The sequence below is a fragment of the Aquila chrysaetos genome, chromosome W (genome assembly GCF_900496995.4).
Source record: "Aquila chrysaetos chrysaetos chromosome W, bAquChr1.4, whole genome shotgun sequence".
In the NCBI taxonomy this organism is placed as follows: Eukaryota; Metazoa; Chordata; class Aves; order Accipitriformes; family Accipitridae; genus Aquila; species Aquila chrysaetos.
The window spans coordinates 11,285,475-11,307,564 of NC_054457.1; the positions used below are offsets into that span (position 1 = coordinate 11,285,475).

Consider the following 22,090-nt stretch of genomic DNA (forward strand, 5'->3'; position numbering starts at 1 on the left):
GAATGCAGTTTGCCCTCTTGGCTGCCAGGGCACACTGCTGACTCCTATTGAGCCTGCTGTCGACCAGCACCCCCAGATCCCTTTCTGCAGGGCTGCTCTCCAGCCACTCCTCTCCCAATCTATACTTGTGCCCGGTGTTACTCTGTCCCAGGTGCAGAACGTGGCATTTGTTCTTGTTAAATCTCATCCCGTTGATGGTTGCCCAATGCTCCAATCTATCTCAATCCCTCTGCAAGGCCTCTTGGCCCTCAAGAGAGTCAACAGTACCTCCCAGTTTGGTATCATCAGCAAACTTGCTAATGGTGCATTCAACTCCTGCATCCAGATCATTGATAAATATATTGAACAGAACTGGCCCTAGAAATGAACCCTGAGGAACGCTGCTGGTGCCCGCTTGCCAGCCAGATGTAGCCCCATTCACTACAACCCTTTGAGCTCTGCCGTTCAGCCAGTTCTTCACCCAGTGCACTGTGTACCTGCTCATCCCACAGTTGGACAACTTGTCCAGAAGGATGCTGTGAGGGACAGTATAAAAAGCCTTCCTAAAATCTAGAAAAACTACATCCCCTGCCTTCCCTTCTTTCACTAGGTGGGTGACCTTATCATGGAAGGATATCATAGATCATAGAATGGTTTGGGTTGGAAGGGACCTTAAAGATCATCTAGTTCCAACCCCCCTGCCATGGCAGGGACACCTTCCACTAGACTAGTTTGCTCAAAGCCCCATCCAACCTGGCCTTGAACACTTCCAGGGATGGGGCATCCACAACTTCTCTGGGCAACCTGTTCCAGTGCCTCACCACCCTCACAGTAAAGAATTTCTTCCTAATATCTAATCTAAATCTACCCTCTTTCAGTTTAAAACCATTACCCCTTGTCCTATCCCTACACCCCCTGTTAAAGAGTCCCTCCCCATCTTTCCTGTAGGCCCCCTTTAAGTACTGGAAGGCCGCTCTAAGGTCTCCCCAGGGCCTTGTCTTCTCCAGGCTAAACAACCTCAACTCTCTCAGCCTATGCTCATAGGGGAGGTGCTCCAGCCCCCTGATCATCTTCGTGGCCCTCCTCTGGACCTGCTCGAGCAGGTCCATGTCTTTCTTATGTTGGGGGCCCCAGAGCTGAACACAGTACTCCAGGTAGAGTCTCACGAGAGCAGAGTAGAGGGGGAAAATCACCTCCCTTGACCTGCTAGCCACGCTTCTTTTCATGCGGCACAGGATGCAATTGGCTTTCTGGGCTGCGAGCGCACATTGCTGGCTCATGTCCAGTTTTTCATCCACTAATACCCCCAAGTACTTCTCCGCAGGGCTGCTCTCAATCCACTCATCACCCAGCCTGTATTTGTGCTTGGGATTGCCCCGACCCATGTGCAGGACCTTGCACTTGGCGTTGTTGAACTTCATGAGGTTCGCATGGGCCCACCTCTCAAGCCTGTCAAGGTCCCTCTGGATGGCATCTCTTCCCTCCAGCGTGTCAACTGCACCACACAGCTTGGTGTCATCAGCAAACTTGCTGAGGGTGCGCTCAATCCAACTGTCCATGTTGCCAACAAAGATGTTAAACTGCGCCGGTCCCAATACCGACCCCTGAGGAATGCCACTCGTCACTGGTCTCCACTTGGACATCGAGCTGTTGACCACAACTCTTTGAGTGTGACCATTCAGCCAATTCCTTATCCGCCGAGTGGTCCATCTGTCAAATCCATGTCTCTCCAATTTAGAGACAAGGATGTCATGCGGGACAGTGTCAAATGCTTTGCACAAGTCCAGGTAGATGATGTCTATTGCTCTTCCCTTATCCACCAATGCTGTAACCCTGTCGTAGAAGGCCACCAAATTTGTAAGGCACGATTTACCCTTAGTGAAGCCATGTTGGCTGTCACCAATCACCTACTTATTTTCCATGTGCCCTAGCATATTTTCCAGGAGGATCCGCTCCATGATCTTGCCCGGCACAGAGGTGAGACTGCCTGGCCTGTAGTTCCCCACATCTTCCTTTTTTTCCCTTTTTAAAAATGGGGGTTATGTGTCCCCTTTTCCAGTCAGTGGGAACTTCCCCGGACTGCCACGACTTCTCATATATGATGGATAGTGGCTTAGCCACTTTATCCGCCAGTTCCCTATGGACCCACGGATGCATCTCATCAGGTCCCATGGGCTTGTACACCTTCAGGTTCCTTAGATGGTCTCAAACCTCATCTTCTCCTACAGTGGGCGGTTCTTCATTCTCCCAGTCCCTGCCTTTGCCTTCTGCTACTTGGGCGGTGTGGCTGGAGCACTTGCTGGTGATGACTGAAGCAAAAAGGTCGTTTGAATTCTATCAGGGCTTTAGCTTTGCTAAGCCGATCCCTGGCTGCTTGGACAATTTCTCTGTATTCCTCCCAGGCTACCTGTCCTTGCTTCCACCCTCTGTAGGCTTCCTTTTTGTGTTTGAGTTTGTCCAGGAGCTCCTTGTTCATCCATGCAGGCCTCCTGGCGGTTTTGACTGACTTTCTCTTTGTTGGGATGCATTGCTCCTGAGCTTGGAGGAGGTGATCCTTGAATATTAACCAGCTTTCTTGGACCCCTCTTCCCTCCAGGGCTGTATCCCATGGTACTCTACCAAGCAGATCCCTGAAGAGGCCAAAGTCTGCTCTCCTGAAGTCCAGGGTAGTGAGCTTGCTGTGCGCCCTCCTTGCTGCCCTAAGGATCTTGAATTCCACCATTTCATGGTCACCGCAGCCAAGGCTGCCCTTGAGCTTCACATTCCTCACCAGCCCCTCCTTGTTGGTGAGAACAAGGTCCAGCTTAGCACCTCTCCTCGTTGGCTCCTCTATCACCTGGTGAAGGAAGTTATCATCAACACATTCCAGGAACCTCCTGGATTGCTTATGCCCTGCTGTGTTGTCCCTCCAACAGATATCGAGGTGGTTGAAGTCCCCCATGAGGGCCAGGGCTTGTGAATGTGAGGCTGCTCCTATCTGTCTGTAGAGGGCTTCATTGGCTCAGTCTTCCTGGTCGGGTGGCCTGTAACAGACCCCCACTATAATGTCACCTGTCCCTGCCCTCCCTTTAATCCTGACCCATAAGCTCTCAGTCGGCTCCTCATCCATCCCCAAGCAGAGCTCCATGCACTCCAGCTGGTCATTGACATAGAGGTTGATACCCCCTCCTTGTCTCCCCTGCCTGTCCTTCCTAAAGAGCCTGTATCCTTCCATTCCAACACTCCAGTCATAGGAGCCATCCCACCACATCTCCGTGATGCCAATAAGACCATAGCCCTGCAGGTGTGTGCACATCTCTAACTCCTCTTGTTTATTCCCAATGCTATGTGCATTTGCATAGAGGCATTTAAGTTGGGCCCCTGATGAAGCTGACTTACTGTCTGGAGTGGCTGAAATTCCTTTGTGCTGCTCTTCAGGTGCTCTCCTGCTGACCTGTGATCCCTCTCCAGGCTCTGGGCATCTATTGCTGGCACTGGCATCAAACTGGTAGGAGTGAGATGGATTGAGGTTCCCCTCCCCCGGCAACTTTAGTTTAAAGCCCTCTTCACCAGCTTGGCAAGCCTGTGACCGAAGATGCTCTTCCCCTTCTCTGACAGATGGACCCTGTCAGCCCCCAGTAGACCAGGTTTCTCAAAGCGAGTCCCATGGTCTAAGTAGCCAAACCCCTGGCTGTGGCACCAGTCCCATAACCATTTGTTGATTTGCCAGATTCGACTGGCCCTTTCAAACTCCTTCCCTTTGACCGGGAGGATTGATGAAAAAAACTACCTGTGCTCCAGAGTCCCTTACCACTGCTCCCAGGGCTCTGTAATCCTTCTTGATACTCCTCAGACTGCTCCCAGCTGTATTGCTGGTGCCCATGTGAAACAACAGAAGCGGATAATAGTCAGTGGCTTGGTAGTCTCTCGGTGACATCCCTGATACAAGCCCCCAGTAAGCAGCACACCTCTCTAGAGAGTGCGTCAGGTCGGCAAATGGGTGCCTATGTACCTCTCAGAAGAGAGTTGCTACTACTATCACCCGTAGCCTTTTCTTAGTTGTGCTGGTTGTTATACGGGGAGCATATTGGGCTGCCTTACTCAGCTCCAGCATCTCTTCTGATGTGACGGGTTTTTCCTCTTCAGTCTGCAGAGCGGTGAAGCGGTTCTGCAAGGGCATCTCTGCAGAGCGGTGAAGCGGTTCTGCAAGGGCATCTCAGGCTTCAGGGGAATTGCTGTTGCAAGCTTCCATTCTTCTGCATTATCGGCCCCTCTCCCTTCCGTGTGTGCCAGTGGGGGAGTTTTTGGCTGTTTGGCTGTGGGCTGTGGGTCCACTGCAGACTGTGCTTGGAACCAGCTATCTAACTCCTTCTCAGCCCCTCTGATGCTACACAGCCTTCTCACTGCGTCCTGCAGCTCAGCCACCTGCTGCAGGAGGTCCTCCACCTGGGCATAACTTTTGCAGGCAAGTCTGCTGCCTGTCCCTGCCCCAGGAGAAAGGTCTAGGCACTTCCTGCAGTCTGAGGTCTGCACTGCAGCCTCTCCCTTCAGGAGCTCTGTCTGGGTGGAGGCATCAGCCACCACTGGGGTAGATGGTGCAGACCCCCCAGCCGGAGCTGCAGCCTTTGCTCTCAGATAAGTTGTCCTGATCCAATGTCGGGGAAGGTTTCGATATGATCCCAAGAGCGAGATTAAGACACAAACAAGGTCAAATGCCGTATACCCAAAAGAGCTTTTATTATCCAAAGTATCAAAAGTAGAAAATAGTAGCGATAGGATAGAATGGAAGAAAAGGCAGAAATCAAGCAAGCAGTCGGGATAGAGTTGCAAGGATAGTCACCACCATGGATCCAGCGGCGTCCCGTTGGTCCTCAGTCTTGAATTCTTCGGTGGTGGGTGCACACCACGGCTTCTCTCCATGGTTTTTTATAGGGCATGTTTCGATGATGCGTGCACATACGTACTGTTCATGCAGTGTTCACGTGCTGCAGGTTTCGTCTGTCACAGGACCTTCGCGTGATCAACACCAGAAACCAGTATCTTATCTCAAAGACTACAGTTTCCATGAGAATGGTAGTCTCCACATTCCTGCGTGCTTTGCTGGCTCCGGCCTGTCTCCTCCCCTGGATGCCTCAGTGGCCTGATAATCGTCCTTATGGACAGAGGAGTGCCCTGCTTAAACAAGCCATCTCTGGGATAAGTGGCTCATCACAGCAAACAATCCTTAAGAGAATGGCTTGAGATGACAGTCCAGTCTCTCACAACAAACAATCTTTGAGACAAATGACTTGTGTGAGAGACTGAATTGTTATCTCAAGTGCCCACCATTCTGCCTTGAGGGTCAGGTAGGATGAGTGCCCTCTGGCCTGTGCAGGTGGTCACAGAACAGTGCCCTGTTACTGGGTTATGTGGACTTCAAGCCTCTCTCCACTCGGCCAGTGGAATGCCCCTCCTTAGAGGAGGCGCCGTGCCATGCCATGCCTGGCCTGGCCCTGTTTGCCCGCTCTCTTCCCAGTGCTCCTGATCGCTAGTGCTCCCTAGGGCTGCCTTTTGTGGGAGTGGGGGGTGGCAGCTGTTACTCCTGGCCCTGCCCACGCATTGTCAGCTGCTCTCCCTCATGAGAGCTGCGGGCTCCTGGTGGGTCTCCGAGCTCTCCTGGGGTTTTCCCAGCTCAGGACCCCCCCCCCCCCTTGATCCCCCACTCCGCTGCAGAACGCCCCTGCACGGGAGCTGATCGGCTCTCGGCGAGTGACTGTTGGTGGCAGTTACACTGCGTTTAAGTCTGCTGCCGTTAGTCCTGGCCCTGCCCACGCCTTGTCAGCTGCTCCCCCTCGTGAGAGCGGCCTGCAGCCCAAGGTCTATCAATATTATTAAAGACTGAGGCAAAAAACCGCATTGAATGCCTCTGCTTTTTCTTCATCCCTATTAGTCAGGTGACCATCTTCAACAAGTATCGATCCAATGTTTTCTTTAGACCTCCTCTTGCTATTAACATACTTAAAAAAGCCCTTCTTGTTATCTGAAACAACACTGGCCAGTTTCAATTCTAGTTGAGCTTTGGCCTTTCATGTCTTCTCCCTGCATATATGAACCACAGCTCTGTAATCTTCCTGCAGAACCTGACCTCGCTTCCAGAGGTCATACAATTTCTTTTTCCTCCTGAGTTCCACGAGGAGTTCCCTGTTCAGCCAAGCTGGTCTTCTGCCCTGCTTGCTTGACTTATGACACAATGGGATTGCCTGTGCTTTTAAAAGGTGGTTCTTAAAAACTGACCAGCACTCATAGACCGCTAAGGCCTCAAAAGCAGATTCCCTGGTGTGGTAGGTTGACCCTGGCTGAACGCCAGGTGCCCACCAAAGCTGTTCTATCACTCCCCCTCCTCAGCTGGACAGGGGAGAGAAAATAGAACAAAGAGCTTGTGGGTCAAGATAAGGACAGGAGAGATCACTCACCAATTACCATCACAGGCAAAACAGACTCAGCTTGGGGAAAATTAACTCAATTTATTACAAATCAACCAGAGTAGGGTAATGAGAAATAAAACCAAATCTCAGAACACCCTCACTCCACTCCTCCCTTCTTTCCAGGCACAACTTCACTCCCGGATTCTCTACCAACCCCCCCCAGTGGCACAGGGGGACGGGGAATGGGGTTTATGGTCAGTTCATCACACGTTATTTTCTGCTGCTTCATCCTCCTCAGTGGGAGGACTCATCACACTCTTCCCCTGCTCCAGCGTGGGGTCCCACCCACGGGAGACAGTCCTCCACAAACTTCTCCAACGTGGGTCCTTCCCACGGGCTGCAGTTCTTCACAAACTGCTCCAGCATGGGTCCCTTCCACGGCGTGCAGTCCTTCAGGAGCACACTGCTCCAGCGTGGGTCCCCCACGGGGTCACAAGTCCTGCCAGAAAACCTGCTCCGTGGGCTCCTCTCTCCACAGATCCGCAGGTCCTGCCAGGAGCCTGCTTCAGCGCGGGGTTCCCACGGGGTCACAGCCTCCTTCGGGCACCTACCTGCTCCAGCGTGGGGTCCTCCACGGGCTGCAGGGGAATCTCTGCTCCGGCGCCTGGAGCACCTCCTCCCCCTCCTTCTTCACTGACCTTGGTGTCTGCAGGGTTGTTTCTCTTACATGTTCTCACTCCTCTCTCCGGCTGCTGTTTCTGTGTGTCCTGCACCTTTTTTCCTTCTTAAAAATGTTATCACAGAGGTGTTACTGCTATCGCTGATTGGCTCGGCCTTGGCCAGCGGCGGGTCCGTCTTAGAGCCGGCTGGTATTGGCTCTCTCTCGAACACAGGGGAAGCTTCCAGCAGCTTCTTACAGAAGCCACCTCTGTAAACCCCCTCCCCCCCGCTACCAAAACCTTGCCACACAAAACCAATACACCTGGGTAGTCTACTAAGTAGCTCCCTGAGTAGCTTAAAGTTTGCTCTCTTGAAATCCAGGGTAGCAACTCTGCTGTCCTGTTTTCTCATTACACTGAAAATTTTAAACTCAACCATTTTGTGATCACTGTGGCCAAGACAGCCTCCTACCATCCCCCACGAGTCCTTCTCTATTCACAAACAACAAGTCTAGGAGGGCATCTTTCCCAGTTGGCTCACTGAGTACTTGTGACAAGAAGTTATCTTCCACAAACTTCGGGAATTTCCCAGACTTGCTCATCACAGCAGTATGGTATTCCCAATTGATGTCTAGGAAGTTGAAATCTCCCATAAGGACAAGGGCTACTGATCCTGAAATTTTTCCTAATTGCCTATAGAATAACTCATCACTGCTTACATCCTGGCTGGGCCATCGGTAGTAGATTCCCACTACAACATCTGCTTTGTTTTCCATCCCCCTAATCCTCATCCAGAGGCTTTCAACCACATCATCCCTAACTGTAAGGGCTGTGCAGTCAAACCTCTCCCTTACATACAGAATTCATTTCCTCCACCTCACCTGCGCTGCCTATCCCTCCTCAACAGCCTGTAGCCCTCCATCCCAGCACTCCAATCCTGGGACTCATTCCACCAAGTCTTACTAATACCAATGATATTGTAGCTCTGGGAGCTGACTAATGCTTCAAGCTCATCCTGTTTGTGTGTGTTGGTGTACAACCATTTCAGATGCGCTCCTGAGCCCTCAGTGCTCCCTGGAGCAGTGGTAAAAGTTCCCACTAGCATTGTCACCTTCAGGCGATGCCATGCCAACCCTTGGCTTACCTACTGCAATCCTGTTGGTATCCCCTTCCCCCATCGATTCTAGTTTAAAGCTCTCTCGATCAGTCCTGCCAGCTTATGCCCAAAGATGCATTTTCCCTATTGGGACAGGTGAATCCTGTCAGGCCCCAGCACACCTTGTCTGTAGAAGGCCCTTCCATGGTTTAAAACACCAAAGTTTTGGCACAGGCACCAATCCTGGAGCCAGGTATTGATATCCTGGGCTTGCCTGTTTCTTCCAAAGTCTCCCCTCATTACTGGGAGGATTGAGGAAAACGCTGCCTGTGCTCCCAAATGTTTTAGCATTCTTCCCAGGGCTCTGAAGTCTCTTTCAATTGACTTCAGACTTTTTGTTGCAACATCGTTTGTACCCACATGAAAGAGTTCAATAATAGAAATCTATTTGTCAGAATAATTAACATATGATTTTGTATTTTTGTTTTGTGGCCCTTAATTAGGGGAAACTAAAACAAAATGATGAATTTCAATATTTGAAATTAGGGATGCCGAGATTTTATTTGCAGAACATTGTTACTATTAAGTTATTGCTTTGTGCGATCTAGTTTTTCCTACTGTCAAGTGATGTGATATTTAAATAAAATGGTATGATATATATGTATAATTAAAACTCAGAGAAGCAAAAGTAATTTATATATTACTTTATATAAACATTTAAAGTTTTTCCTGGTTTTGGACAAATTGAACAGGTCTGATTGATAGAATTATACTGACTTTCCAAGCCAGTTGAAGAAAATACAGGTTGAATTTGTACCTATTAACCTTGACTGATCTTTCTGAGGAACAGCTATTTTTAACATGTGTTTAGATCTCTCCAAATACACAATTTATGAAAGTAAAATTATTATTTTACCTTTGGGAAGAAAACTATACTTTCATGAGTTGATTTGTAGTTAGTAGGATAAACAGTAACTTAACTAATTTTCCTAACAATTAAAGTCTTTTATATAAATTACATATGATATCAGCTTTCTTGATACAACTTGGAGTTGGGTAATACGAAAGTGCAATAGTATTCCAAGTGCCATGATGAGCTTATTCATTTTTTTTTATATTTGATTGAAAAGTGTCATAAGAAATGAATGATTCTTGATGTTTGCATAAATTATATTGTATAGACACCTACCATGATTTTCTTTCAATAAGACAAAGAAAATCAACATTTTATCCAAAATGCTTCATCTTGTATGAAGCATCATCATCAGTGTTCCACTGACCTAATTACATGTTGATCTTGGAACCATAAACACTTAAAATGCCTATTAAGTTGTAAGAAAAGGGAACCCTAATGCAGGAGCAATAGTTCTGTATTTCGCCATGTTGTTGTAATGGATTCAGCAGTAATTGGTGGTAACATTGGTATTGTAAATTTTGTTTCCTTCTTTGACCTTGGATAATCTATAATAGCATAGCATCCAGTTACCTAGTGCTTCCAGAAAGTTTGAACTTCATTTGCTCCCCATTGCCTAGATCCTCTTGCCCACAAATCTAGGGATAATATCACTATTCCAGTGGAGTTGGCATCAAAGTTTTTCTTCAGCAGGAACAGAATTTTACTGAAGGTGCTAGATATAAGGCAAGAATGAGTATGTTGGATGATTTCAGTAGAGGTTGGTTTGGGCTTTGGAGGCCACATCCTCAGTTAAAGAGGATTTCTTAATTATTATAGACCTGGAAGGTGCATACTTTTTGTCTATGAAAAGCAGTAGTGGTAGAGTAGCTCCAAAATGTTTAAGCAGTGTTTAGTTAGGCTGTGTATCCATCAACTAAAATTAAACTCAGTTTCCTCCCCTGTATGTGCATAATATTATTTCTCTACTTCATAAAAGTCTTGAGGTAGTTAGCAAATATTTTAAAAATGCTTTGTAGATATATTACCTGATCAGAAAGTAACTCCCGAAACACACAAAGTATGTTTAGAGAGGAGACATTGCTTTATTCTGCACAGGGTGCAAGGTGGAAGATTTCCACAAATCGAGCACACCTACTGAGGTTTTTTCAGTCCATACTTATATGCTAGTTAAAACACCATGCCTATCTAATACATATGTTCCACCTAACTATTGCATATTCATTATGTTGAGCAAGCATGATGTGTTTTTCTCTTGAGCAATCATCCCAGAGCGTTCTACCCCTGCGCGGGGGGTCTCTGGTGGTCTTTGGTGGTCCATTGGGGAAGAATACCCCTACTCCTTTTGTCCTTTTATGGTCATGTGTCATCTGATGACACCAGAGTCTTTGTTTCTCTTGCCAACACCTCGTTCTCAGTGCGGAAGGAGGATGTATGTCCTTGATTAGCAAGTCTGTGACTCTGAAATGTCAGGGCACCAGATAATGGACTATTATCCAAACACTCCTTAAGCATCCTCTATTGTAAGCAGAATCTTAAACTAGATAAGCTTTACCTTGAGTACAGGTAATCTAAACAGTCCTTGAATAGCAAGCATACCACCCTTCTCATGTTTTAGTTTTTTTCTTTAAGCTATCACCGCCTTCTTATTTGTTAATCAGTCTTTTGAAGGCTTGAGGCAACAGATAGAAAGTACAAAATATATTCTTCAATTTTTCAAATTACAGAGTACAAACTGGTCATGTTTGGGTATCTATGAGCAGGTTCTATACCAGCCCTGGTATGTGAACAAATTTTTAAAATACATAACCTTTGACAGAATGCTAGCAATAACATAATTATATGATACCTATGTGGAACATGGAAAACAACAACTAGAAATATGTGCAGACGTATCAATGTGAGCTTTTATTGTTTTTCAACACTTTGTTACATAGTGGTTTGAGCTGTTTGTTTATTAAAAAGACATTGATAAATGCATCGTTCTTTAAAATGGGAAGTTATTTTGCATTTATTTTCCTTTTTTTTTTTTTAAGGACTGAGGTAAATTTTGCAGACACAGCTTTACAAAAGTGAAGTTTGTTTGAAAGCATCTGACTGCTTGAAATGGGATTTAATTTAGTTTTGTAGAGCAACAGAATTAAATAGATATCTCATTACAGAATACATTTTGAAAAATTAAGCTTGGAGATAATGTGAATTATTTTGATAAATACAAATAATAATATGCAGTTACTCTGGAGAAACATATGTATGTGTGGAGACCTATGTGCATATTGTAAAGCAGAACTGACTTAATTAAATTACAAAGAACAGAGGGAAGATTGAAGGACTGAGTCACAACCCTTTGACACATTTCAAGTATTACAATCTGAATACGCAAATCCCCAGGGTCAAATTCTTAATTTACTATTTTGACATGGATAAATGAAATTTTCCTGATTTCTGCATGTGTAATTTCTTGCTTAAATAGTATGAATTCTATGGAAGTCTCATTAATATTTGGATCTGGGATTGTATCCTGCTTCTATTGAAGCCAATGGCAAAATTGCTGTGGGAGCAAGACTGGATCTAATAGTTAGGGTCGAGTGTTATTACACTGTTACATTGGCACTCAATGTCATTAACATCAAGCAACAACAACAAAAAAAATCTTTTATAATGACTAATGTAAGGTTGGTTTTATAATACTTTATGAGGTAGTGATAAAGCAATTGAAAAAATTAATCATAAGGGAAAATATTGGAATTTGAAATATAATCAGAGAAATCATTACAGTTCATTAATTTACATGTAAATACTCATGTTTTCCAGTGGAATTATAAATGCAAGTGAAGTGAAATGGCTTTTTTTATTGAAGACATTTTACCATTATCGTCAGATGGAATTTAATTAGTTTACAGACTCAGTATTGGGTTGATCCATGTGGAGAACTATTAACAAACTAGGGCTTTGAGTCCTGTTTGTAAAGCAGCAATTTCAGTTACCGTGATAAAAGTGTTCAGGTAATATGTGGAAAGAGCTAGAGCTTTATTGTTTTGTTAGCTGACTAAACCAATGGCATTAGAACTAATTACATAAATATCAAACCAGTAAGACTGACATAAAACATGTGGCTTACACTTTTGTCTTTACTGATGTACTCTGGCTGAAAGCAGAGTTGAATGCTGCATGCAAAACCACCATTGTTTTGATACACACTTATATTTGCTGTAGACTTACAAGCTACCAATTCTATGGTCGTTCTACTTGTGCCAGGAACAATGTGTACAGGAGGGAGACTGGCCAAAACAGGAGTTACCAGTGCTAAAACAAGCAGATTATGCCCTCAAATGCCCCAAACTGTAGAAGCCCCATGAAGCAAGGGACATGAACTCTGCAGCTTGTTGGATTTTAAGTGTAGGTTAACACCAGTATCTGGCTGCATGAGACTGTTTGGACTTGCAATTGAATTTTCATTGATTAAATAGAAGATCATACTGATGAGCTATGCCCATGGTCTGCATGCGTTTAGAAAAAACCCTTTCTGCTCTTTATTATTACCAGTTACTATCATTACTAATATTTTCCCTAAATTGTAGTGTTGGATGGACACCAAAGTGGCATCGCTTTGAGCTGGAGACCATACAGATAGATACAAAGACATAGTTCTTGTCCTGAAACAGTCTTATTTAAGAGAAAACATGTTGCTTCTGTATTTGCCAGAATTATGTGTGCATTTACTAGTTTGAATTGATATGATTGATCAAAAAGAGATTTTAAAACTTGAAGTGTGTGCATGTGTGTATACACACATGCATACAACACACATTTTATATATATATAAACTTACAGGATACAAAAGCAGTAGTTAAATGTTTAATAACTTCATGGATAGCAGTGTTATTTTAGGACAATAGAAAGCACTCTAGCTTCTCTAAATCAGTTTATGTTATTTTTAATCTGTGGAGGACCCAAATATATAGCATTGCTAAATCATGCACCACAGCTGTTTTCTGAAGAGATATTTTAATTTGGAAGGACAAGATACTTTCCAGTGCTGCTCATCAACATGTCTGGTGTTCAGCAGTGTTATGTGTTAGGTTTAAGTCAGTGATATTATGGAAAGTTCTGTGACATTATTGTCAGATCAAATTTCAAATATATATTTTTTTAAAATTAATTTTCTTTGGATCATATTGTATTTGTTTTGGAAGCAGATCTGCTACCTAGGTATCATAAAGCTTAGAATATCAGTTGCTTCAGTGTCAAGCTTCCTTCATATTACAGCAGGTTTAATGAATCAAATGCTAGTCTAAGCTTTTTATTGAAAGTTACTTTTGAATGCCCCAAACCAGCAATTCCTAAACAGTAATCAAATTTTTTATTTATTGAAGGTTATTTAGAAGATTCTCATCACCTCTGCCAAGAAAATTGGATCTAGACACTTCTGTTTGAGAATATGAAACAAAAGGAAGAATATGTGTGGATTTCAAAGTACTGCATTAAGTTGTGGTATGAGAAGTACTGGGGAAATAGTTTGCTCTGTTGCTCATTGTAGATCTATTACAAATTGTTTCTGATGCAGCTGAGAAAAATGCAGACCCTTAAAAAGGAACATGGACCTGTTGACACAAGTAGCAATGTGGACAAAATCATGGTACTTAAGTCTACTTTAGCAGAAGTGTCTGAAGAATTGTCTACAAATGAAGAGATACTACTCACTGAAGCAAGTAGTGGAAAAAGCAAATCTTCAGCTTGCCGGAGAAAGCGAGAATTCATTCCAGATGAAAAGAAAGATGCTATGTATTGGGAGAAAAGGAGGAAAAATAATGAAGCTGCTAAAAGATCTCGTGAAAAACGACGACTGAATGACCTTGTCTTAGAGAACAAACTAATTGCACTGGGAGAAGAGAATGCCACTTTGAAGGCAGAGCTGCTTTCTTTGAAGCTGAAGTTTGGTTTAATTACTTCTGCAGCTTATGCCCAAGAGATACAGAAACTCAGTAGCTCAACAGCTGTGTATTTCCAAGATTATCAAAGTTCCAAATCAAATATTAATTCATTTGTGGATGAACATGAACCATCTATAGTTGGTAGCAGTTGTATTTCTGTCATTAAGCATTCTCCTCAAAGCTCTATGTCTGATATGTCTGAAATATCATCAGTAGAACATACTCAGTCAAGTTGTATGCAAAACAACTGCAGAAGTCCTGAAAATAAGTTCCAGATTATAGAACAGGAGCCCATGGAATTAGAGAGTGAGCCAAGAGATGACAGAAGTTCACAGAAAGCATCCATATATCCACACTACATGGGAACTACCTTTAACATGTACTCACATTCTCCTCCTCTGTTCCAAGTCAATAGGTCCTCCAGTAATTCCCCCAGAACTTCAGAAACTGATGACAGTGCAGTTGGAAAGTCATCCGATGGAGAAGATGAACAGCAGGTTCCTAAGGGTCCAATCCATTCCCCAGTTGAACATAAAAATATTTGTGCAACAGTTAAAGTTCCAGAAGTGAATTCTTCAGCTTTGCCTCACAAGCTTCGAATTAAAGCCAAAGCCATGCAAGTTAAGGTGGAAGCAGTAGATAATGACTATGATGCTGCACAGAAACTATCATCACCTATTGATATGTTATCAAAAAGACCTGTTGAGCTTGAAAAACACACTGCACAAAACTTGGTGCATTCTTCTCGCACTCCTTTCTCAGTTCAAGTGACTAATATCCAAGACTGGTCTCTCAAACCAGAACTCTGGCATCACAAGGAACTCAATGTAAGAATTCAGAGTAGTTGCAAAACTGAAATTGTTGAAATAAAAGACAGTATCTTCAATGTCTCTGAGTCAGAGAACCTGTATTTGAAGCAGGGCATAACAAACTTATCTGTAGAGGTTGCTTCCCTTAAAAGACTTATAACTACACAACAAATCTCTGCATCAGACTCTGGTTAAGTTATTACTGAATAAAGGCTTATTGTTGTTTTTTAAAAACAATGGCATTTGCAGTGGATCAATATGTTTTCTATTATGCTGACTTATCACTGGACTTGTGATGTCATTTCACTGTAATGTTCACATAATGTCTGGTGTCTTTTTGTGCACAAATTATTATGGAGAGTAGGCTGTGTTATGATCATTATGCCTCATGTATAGTCAAGTAGCCAATACTGAAGCCTATATATAGTGAACTTTGTTTTCTTCTTCTAAAGCGTGCAAGTTACCAGTTACAATAAAATATTGGTGACAAACACAAAACATCTACTTCAGTTCAATTGATTTTTATGAACTTGTAAATATGTTAATAAAAAAAAAGAAAAAGGCTTGTTTCTTACGCTGTGCTCAACTTATATGTTTGTTTTTTACAGCCAAACTTACACATATTTTAAATTGTATTTTTTTTCCTTAAGACCTTTTTAGAAGAGAATTGAAATAAAGTGGATATTTATAAATGAAACAGTATCCAATTCATAGCCTTAGCTTTCTTTAACTTACTTCTTAGTATAAATTAACCAAAAGCCACACAAATTCTAACACAGTAATTGTAATATCAAGGAACTTTTTCTCCTGTCTCATGTGAGAGAGAGTATTGGGTTTCCTGAATGGCTTACTATAACAAACTTTTTTCAGTATTATAACTTTGTGTTTTAGATGAAATTAGTTATGTTGGACTTGTGCATCTTCAAGTTTTAAGAGCCTCGAAGTGACAAAATTGGACAATGTCGTCTTTGCCAAGGTCTGTGCTTATGCCTGTACAGGCATGGAAAGAAGTATGGTCAAAGGCTACTGGATCTATAAACTCCAAGCTTAACTTGGCAAAATCTGTATAAGGACAGGCAATAGTAAGTAGCAGTGTTAGAGGAGATAATCTGCTATTTCAGCTCCTGCTGTGGGGCATAAAAGAATTGTAAGTATGAAATAAGGCTTACAGCCAATATGGCTTTGGTTTTAATGGCTTAGTTAACTGAACTGGAATATCCTGGCTGACTACAAGGCATTTTGCTAGAAATTCTTAAATATAAAACAGAATATATGGAGAACAATCCAGATAGTACTAGCCCCTTAAAATTTGCATAGACAAGGACTTCTTCATATGATGACTGGACAAGGTTTTAGTGTTCTTGTCTGAGAAGAGCCATTGGAACATGGAGATTGTATTGCATCATACCCCCTTGGCTGGGCTTACCAAAGTCTTTCATTTAAAAAAATAAAAATAATTTATAAATAGAACATAGATTTGGCAGAAGTCCTTCTCCCATTCTCTTAAAGTACTAATAAATCAGATTAACAAATAAGCACTTTCTGAAAAATTTCTTTATGGAAATGTTCCATTATAGATCATGGAAATTAATAGTCTTAAAATACTAATTAAGAAAACAGAATGGAGTTAGTGATTTTTAATTTCATATTTGACTAGAGTGAGAGAAAGTTTGTTGATTTATTTTTGGGATGAAGAGCAGTCTGAGTCTCTTCTGATAGCTCTGAAGTTTGGTCCAGCAGTCAGGGCAATGGCAAAACTCCCTGATGTCAGCAAGGCCAGGATTTTATTATAATTTTTTTTTTTTCAGGCACTGATGATTCACAGTCACATTCTGGGTGGACCTTGGCACAGAAATCAATGGTACAATTTGAACTTTTTTGAGCCTTTTAATTGCTGAGCTGTATTTGTGACATTGAGAGTTAATAACACACAGAGATTCCTTTCTCAAAAATTGCCTGTTAATTCTTTTCTCATACCTTAATAATACAATAGACCCCATAGTCAAGCTCTCTATATATTTTGTAAGTAATATAGATGACATCTCGGTGTTATTGAAAATAAGATCAAGATTATTGCATGAAAAAATAAATAAATACATTGAATTACAAGGATATGAGACATCAGGCAGTGATTGCTACTAGCTTTTTGCTTGCTAAATATCTTCTGTAAGTAACCACAAAATTCTATAAATATTTTGTATATTATTTATCACATGTAATGCGTTCAAGGAGAGGACTTAAAAATCTCAGTGTTGCTATGTGTGTAAACTTAGATCTATTGTGTTTTTTTTTTTTTAATTTATTGTTACTTACTGTTTGTCATAATTGAAGATTATTATCCTCCTTTTAGCTCATATTTTCCACTATTTTGTGTATTTCTTTTGTGCAATTAATACTTAAAAGCAATGATGTAGTTAATTTGTTGAAGGGTGTCATTGCAAGTAAGCTATAGCATGGAACTTAAGAGCACAATCAGATGCTATTTATGCCCCCACCCCCCTTTAGTATTTGAAAAAAGAAATAATTTGTCTTTTGTTCAAAACTAGAACTAATTGCAACATGATTTTCTATTATGTTCATCATATTAGTCCAATATGTAGGTTAGTAAGTGTTATCTCTACAATTCTGCAGTTGATGAAAAATCATTCTATGCCCAAGTTATTACTTCTATGGCTAAAATTTGGAGTATCTTCCATAAACTGAAGTTATAAAATGCAGGAGTGTGGGTGGTTCATATAAAGCTAGATTTTTGTCTACAGTCTCATTCTCTAAAGTGGACAACTGAAAAATAAATTTGGTGTAGCTGATCTCCTCACCCAGCCCCATCTTTAGCCTGCTTTCCTCCAGCATGTTGTATCGGGGAAGCGGAAGAATTGCCACTGATCAGTAGGAGGGAGAGAATGCGGTGGGACTCTGCTCCCATACTCCAACTTTCAGCAGCAGTGACTAATAAATTAGAACATAAATAGTAAGGATATATTTTCCTGTCCTATCTCACAGGAACACTTAAAAGATGGGTATGGTTATGTGTAAGTTTACACTGCAGATTTATATTGTTACCCTTTCACATGTCTGGGTTTATATATGGCATATTTAAAAAACAGATAAGGATCTTTACACCCCCAGGAGTAAATTTTCACTGTTAAAAATGTGTATAAGTGGTGATTTTGGTGTGTGGATGTGCTTATTTTGGAAAAGGATATGTAACATGAATGCTCTTATACTCTGTCAAATCCTGTGGAAAACACTTGAATCAAACTTGAGAAGTGGGTTAGACTTATTTTGGTCAAGTTAGGCATATACTAGAACTACAGTGACTGAAAAATGTCTGTAGGGTATGCTTTCAAATGAGAATGCTAAGAAAGGTCATATATGGAAACTGGAAAACCCATTGATTTATCAATACAGAAATTGTCATTTTTTATGGGAACATAGGAATTATCATGCCAGATAAGTTTGATTAGTCCTGAATCTTGCCTCTGATAATAGTTAGTATGAAAGGCTTCACAGAAAATTTTAAGAAAGCCCATGGAAAATAACTGTTGATTAACAAGGTAAGTTTTTTCCTAGTGACATCAGGTAGTGGTTGATTGATACTGTGAAGTGTGCATGTCAGTCCCTCTTTTAAATCTGCCTAACATTTATAAATACAGTAATATATTTTCATGTTTCATCAGCATCTATATTTTTGTAGATATAAAGATTGAATATAGATATGCTTTTCTGAATCCCTTCAAAATTCTGCCTTCAGTAAAGCTTATGTATTGCACAGGATAGTGATATATTTAAATCTTTTTAGTATTATTGTGTATAGCCAAATATCCCCTCGTTCATGAATAGGAGATGGGTAAATGGCAATACCTGATTTATCTTATTATTTTGTATGTTTTCATTATGGCCCTTATGTCCATGTGAGCAGTTCATGAGAATACATAGTGTTCATTTTCTGTAGAACTTAACAGAAATGTACAATTGCACCATAAACACATTTCTGAAGTTATATTAAAATACCAAATTCTACAAATCTTTTCTACTTGCTAGTATACAAATATGCTTTTGAAAATAGGCAATGCACAATGAATTTAGCAGAAAACCCACAGAGAATGTAATTAAAATATGGCCTTTATTAACACCATATTGTTTTTAAAATACTTTTACAGGTTATTGCACAATACAAGCTTGGTAACTACAAGAATACAGCAAAATAATTTTTAGTATTTATTGCATGAGAATGAGTAGCACGTATTGTTCCATTACGGAATGCCAAGTTCAAAGTTAAAAATACTAGGCCAAATCCTGAGGCCTTTAACTTAGTGCCAGATCCTACTTTCCTTATTCAAGGGGACTTTTTTATGAGTGGAATAAGGGATTTACTCAAACTGAGTAAGATTACCAGGACATAATCTTTACTGTTCACTCATGCCACAGAGTCCTACTGATTTTCAGTATCTCTAAGGCTAACTCTCTTGTGACACAATAGTGATATGTGAGTCAATATTACTGGAGTTACAGAGAACTTACTCATGTAGAAAGAGAAGGCAGCCAGGTCTTCAACTCTTATTTATTCTATGTCAGCTCTAAAAGGGCTGGGTGAATTATGAGCAAAAGCTCAAAGTAAAGGCATAGTGTTTATTTGCTTGAAAGAGAAAGCAGCAGAAGACATTTACTCTTATAACTCCAAATATTGCAGGAACACATCTACACTTTTTATGATTCTGCCAGCTATTATCTGTGTGCCAATCCTAATGTATGAAGTAGAGTTATGGTAATTCCTCCTCCTCATCTTGTCTTTAAACACTATGGAGCTCCACAAGATTACAAGACCAAATGCAGGGCCTGCAACTCTGCTATGATTTTATGTGGGTTTTCATCTCCTGTAAGCATCCTTCTTGCCTTTGCTACATCAGAGAGATCTGATCTGAGAAAACCTGCATCAGCCCAAGAGGTTCTGGGGAAGCTACACGTGCATCTAATACTATTGACATTCAGGTACCATGGTCAATTTTTCCTCCTCTCTCCCTTTCCCCCCTGCACAAATGTATACACAACTTAAAATGTCAGACAGCTATTATACTTTTCCATGCTACTCAGATTCTTGGATGTGCAAATGGCTGAATGGTCATCTAAATAACTTACATATGTAAAAACCTAAATTTGTCCTGATATCTCTATGTGCCAGAGTCAGCATCCATTATACCTACATTTCTGAGGTATGACATTAAACCTCTGTCTCTTTCTAACAATTTGGACCTCTAAAAATTGTGTTGTATATAAATACACTGAGAACATATTGCATTGATTTCCATGGGATTTGTGTTACGCGGCCCTGAAAGCCAGGATGTTCATGGTATGTATAACAATCAGAAAGTACTAAAGCATAATACTATATCATATAAAATAGCTGAAAAGATGATAAAATGTGATGAGAGCCATTGTAGCAGAACACAGTGTTCCTTTCTCTGGGCCCTGTTCCCATTAAGGATTTAAAAATGCTAGAGGGATTTTGGAGGAGAGCAAAAGTAAAATAATCAACTGTCAAGGGTTGATCCATGAATTAAAAGTACACATTTAACTAGTCCCCAATATACACGTCAACATCATACGTACTTGACAATATACATGTTAACATAGATTGAAGTATTTAGTTCCCATTCTCAAAAAAGGCTTGGTGACACATTTTTTTAAAAAGCCTGTTAAAAATGTGAATGTACAAATGTCAAAGTTATTTATGTAAAAAAAGCTACATTGGACAAGAGACTGTGACAGCTGGACAACATATATTCTCTATAAATATTGTAGGGGGCTGGAAGTAATTGTTTATAATTTCTCATTTTCTGTAAGAATAGTGAGATTACTTTGAAAAGAAGATTTTTAGCTTCTTTTATCATGAGATTTATGACAGTGAAAACTAGAAAACTGGGAGAAAGACAAACAATCCTTATTTGATGGTATTGTGAGATAGTGTTAACAGGCATGGAAGGGGAAAATAGTCTCTCAGGTGATGCATTAATATACATCAATTTCTAGACCAACAACAAAACTTACTGTAAATCCTAGCAAAACAGTGCAAGATACATGGAAATTAAGAAGAAAAGTCCATGCCTTGTGTCTTTTATTAGAATGGTGCAAGTGTGCTACTCATAGGCAGGTGTGAGAACTTTTAAAATAACAAGAAACAGGATATAACAGCAAATGTCATATCAGAACCTCCTCTAAATACAGTCATGGTGACACAAAAATATCTGAGGCTCCTCTGGAACTTTCTATGTCTGCATTAGATCCCTAGTATGTGGTTTATGTAATATCTATGTACTAGTCTTTTCAAGTATGGGAAAAATGTAAGTGTGGCCTGCAAATGACATCCAGAGGGAACACTAACTCATCTGCAGTCTGAATTCTTTATAAACCACTCTGTTTTGCCAGAAATGTCTCATCTTCTTAACAAGTGCAGGATTGTGGCTGAGAACAAAATTGACTTATCTACCTTTAAAAAAAAAATTGCTACAGACTCCTCAGTTATCTATTTATGATTGTGTTTGATGTGATAAACAGTTAAGCAGCATGTCAGAATGTACAGAAAGTCAGCTGGCTCTCAGAAGATTACTTTATATATACAAAGTAATATAATGAAGTTGAGTAGTAAGAAAAGTGTGAAAGCCTCCAGGAGCCATTTTATAACTAATCTATTACAATCTGTCCATGTGACACTTGCTAATCTGATGCTTTCATCCATCAGCTTGCTTCCTTGCAAGTCTGCAGTGTTTATTTTTCTTCTGATAACTTTTCTTATATAAAACTCATGGGATAAAACTCCTTAAGGAAGGTACTCTCTTCCTGTTCATGTTTGACTTCAAGAGATCACAGAGAGACTCCAGAGACTCCATACTAGAATCTTCTGTCTCTATACCACTTCTTTATAGTGTGGCTGGAATGAAATCATGCTGCAACTTTCTCCCTCCATATTTGATAGACTTTGTAACACTTGCACAGAAACTTTTCCCTAAAGGATCTCTGGAGTGTATCAGGATAACAATGGCTTAAAATATACTGCTGCTCAGGACGATTAATGCATGTCCCCCTGTATTGGCTTTGTGTGGCAAGGTTTTGGTAGCGGGGGGGGGGGTGTTACAGGGGTGGCTTCTGTAAGGAGCTGCTGGAAGCTTCCCCTGTGTTCGAGAGAGAGCCAATACCAGCCGGCTCTAAGACGGACCCGCCGCTGGCCAAGGCCGAGCCAATCAGCGATAGTGGTAACGCCTCTGTGATAACATTTTTAAGAAGGAAAAAAAGTTGGGACAGACAGAAAACGGCAGCCGGAGA

General features: G+C 41.4%; 1 protein-coding gene across 13 annotated transcripts in view; it reads left to right on the plus strand.

Moving 5' to 3' along the window:
* LOC121232839 (nuclear factor interleukin-3-regulated protein-like) overlaps positions 1-22,090 on the plus strand; it is a 32,932-nt gene that overhangs the window by 5,085 nt on the left and 5,757 nt on the right. For 10 of the 13 annotated variants that reach the window (XM_041121303.1, XM_041121297.1, XM_041121301.1 and 7 more), the window contains exon 2: positions 13,407-15,347. In XM_041121303.1, the coding sequence (XP_040977237.1) occupies positions 13,592-14,968 (1,377 nt within the window). In that variant the 5' untranslated portion in view covers positions 13,407-13,591 and the 3' untranslated portion in view covers positions 14,969-15,347. Of the gene's footprint in view, positions 1-13,406; positions 15,348-16,581; positions 16,635-18,933; positions 21,847-22,090 lie in introns of those variants that run through there. The other 3 variants (XM_041121308.1, XM_041121310.1, XM_041121309.1) reach the window with 3 other exon arrangements.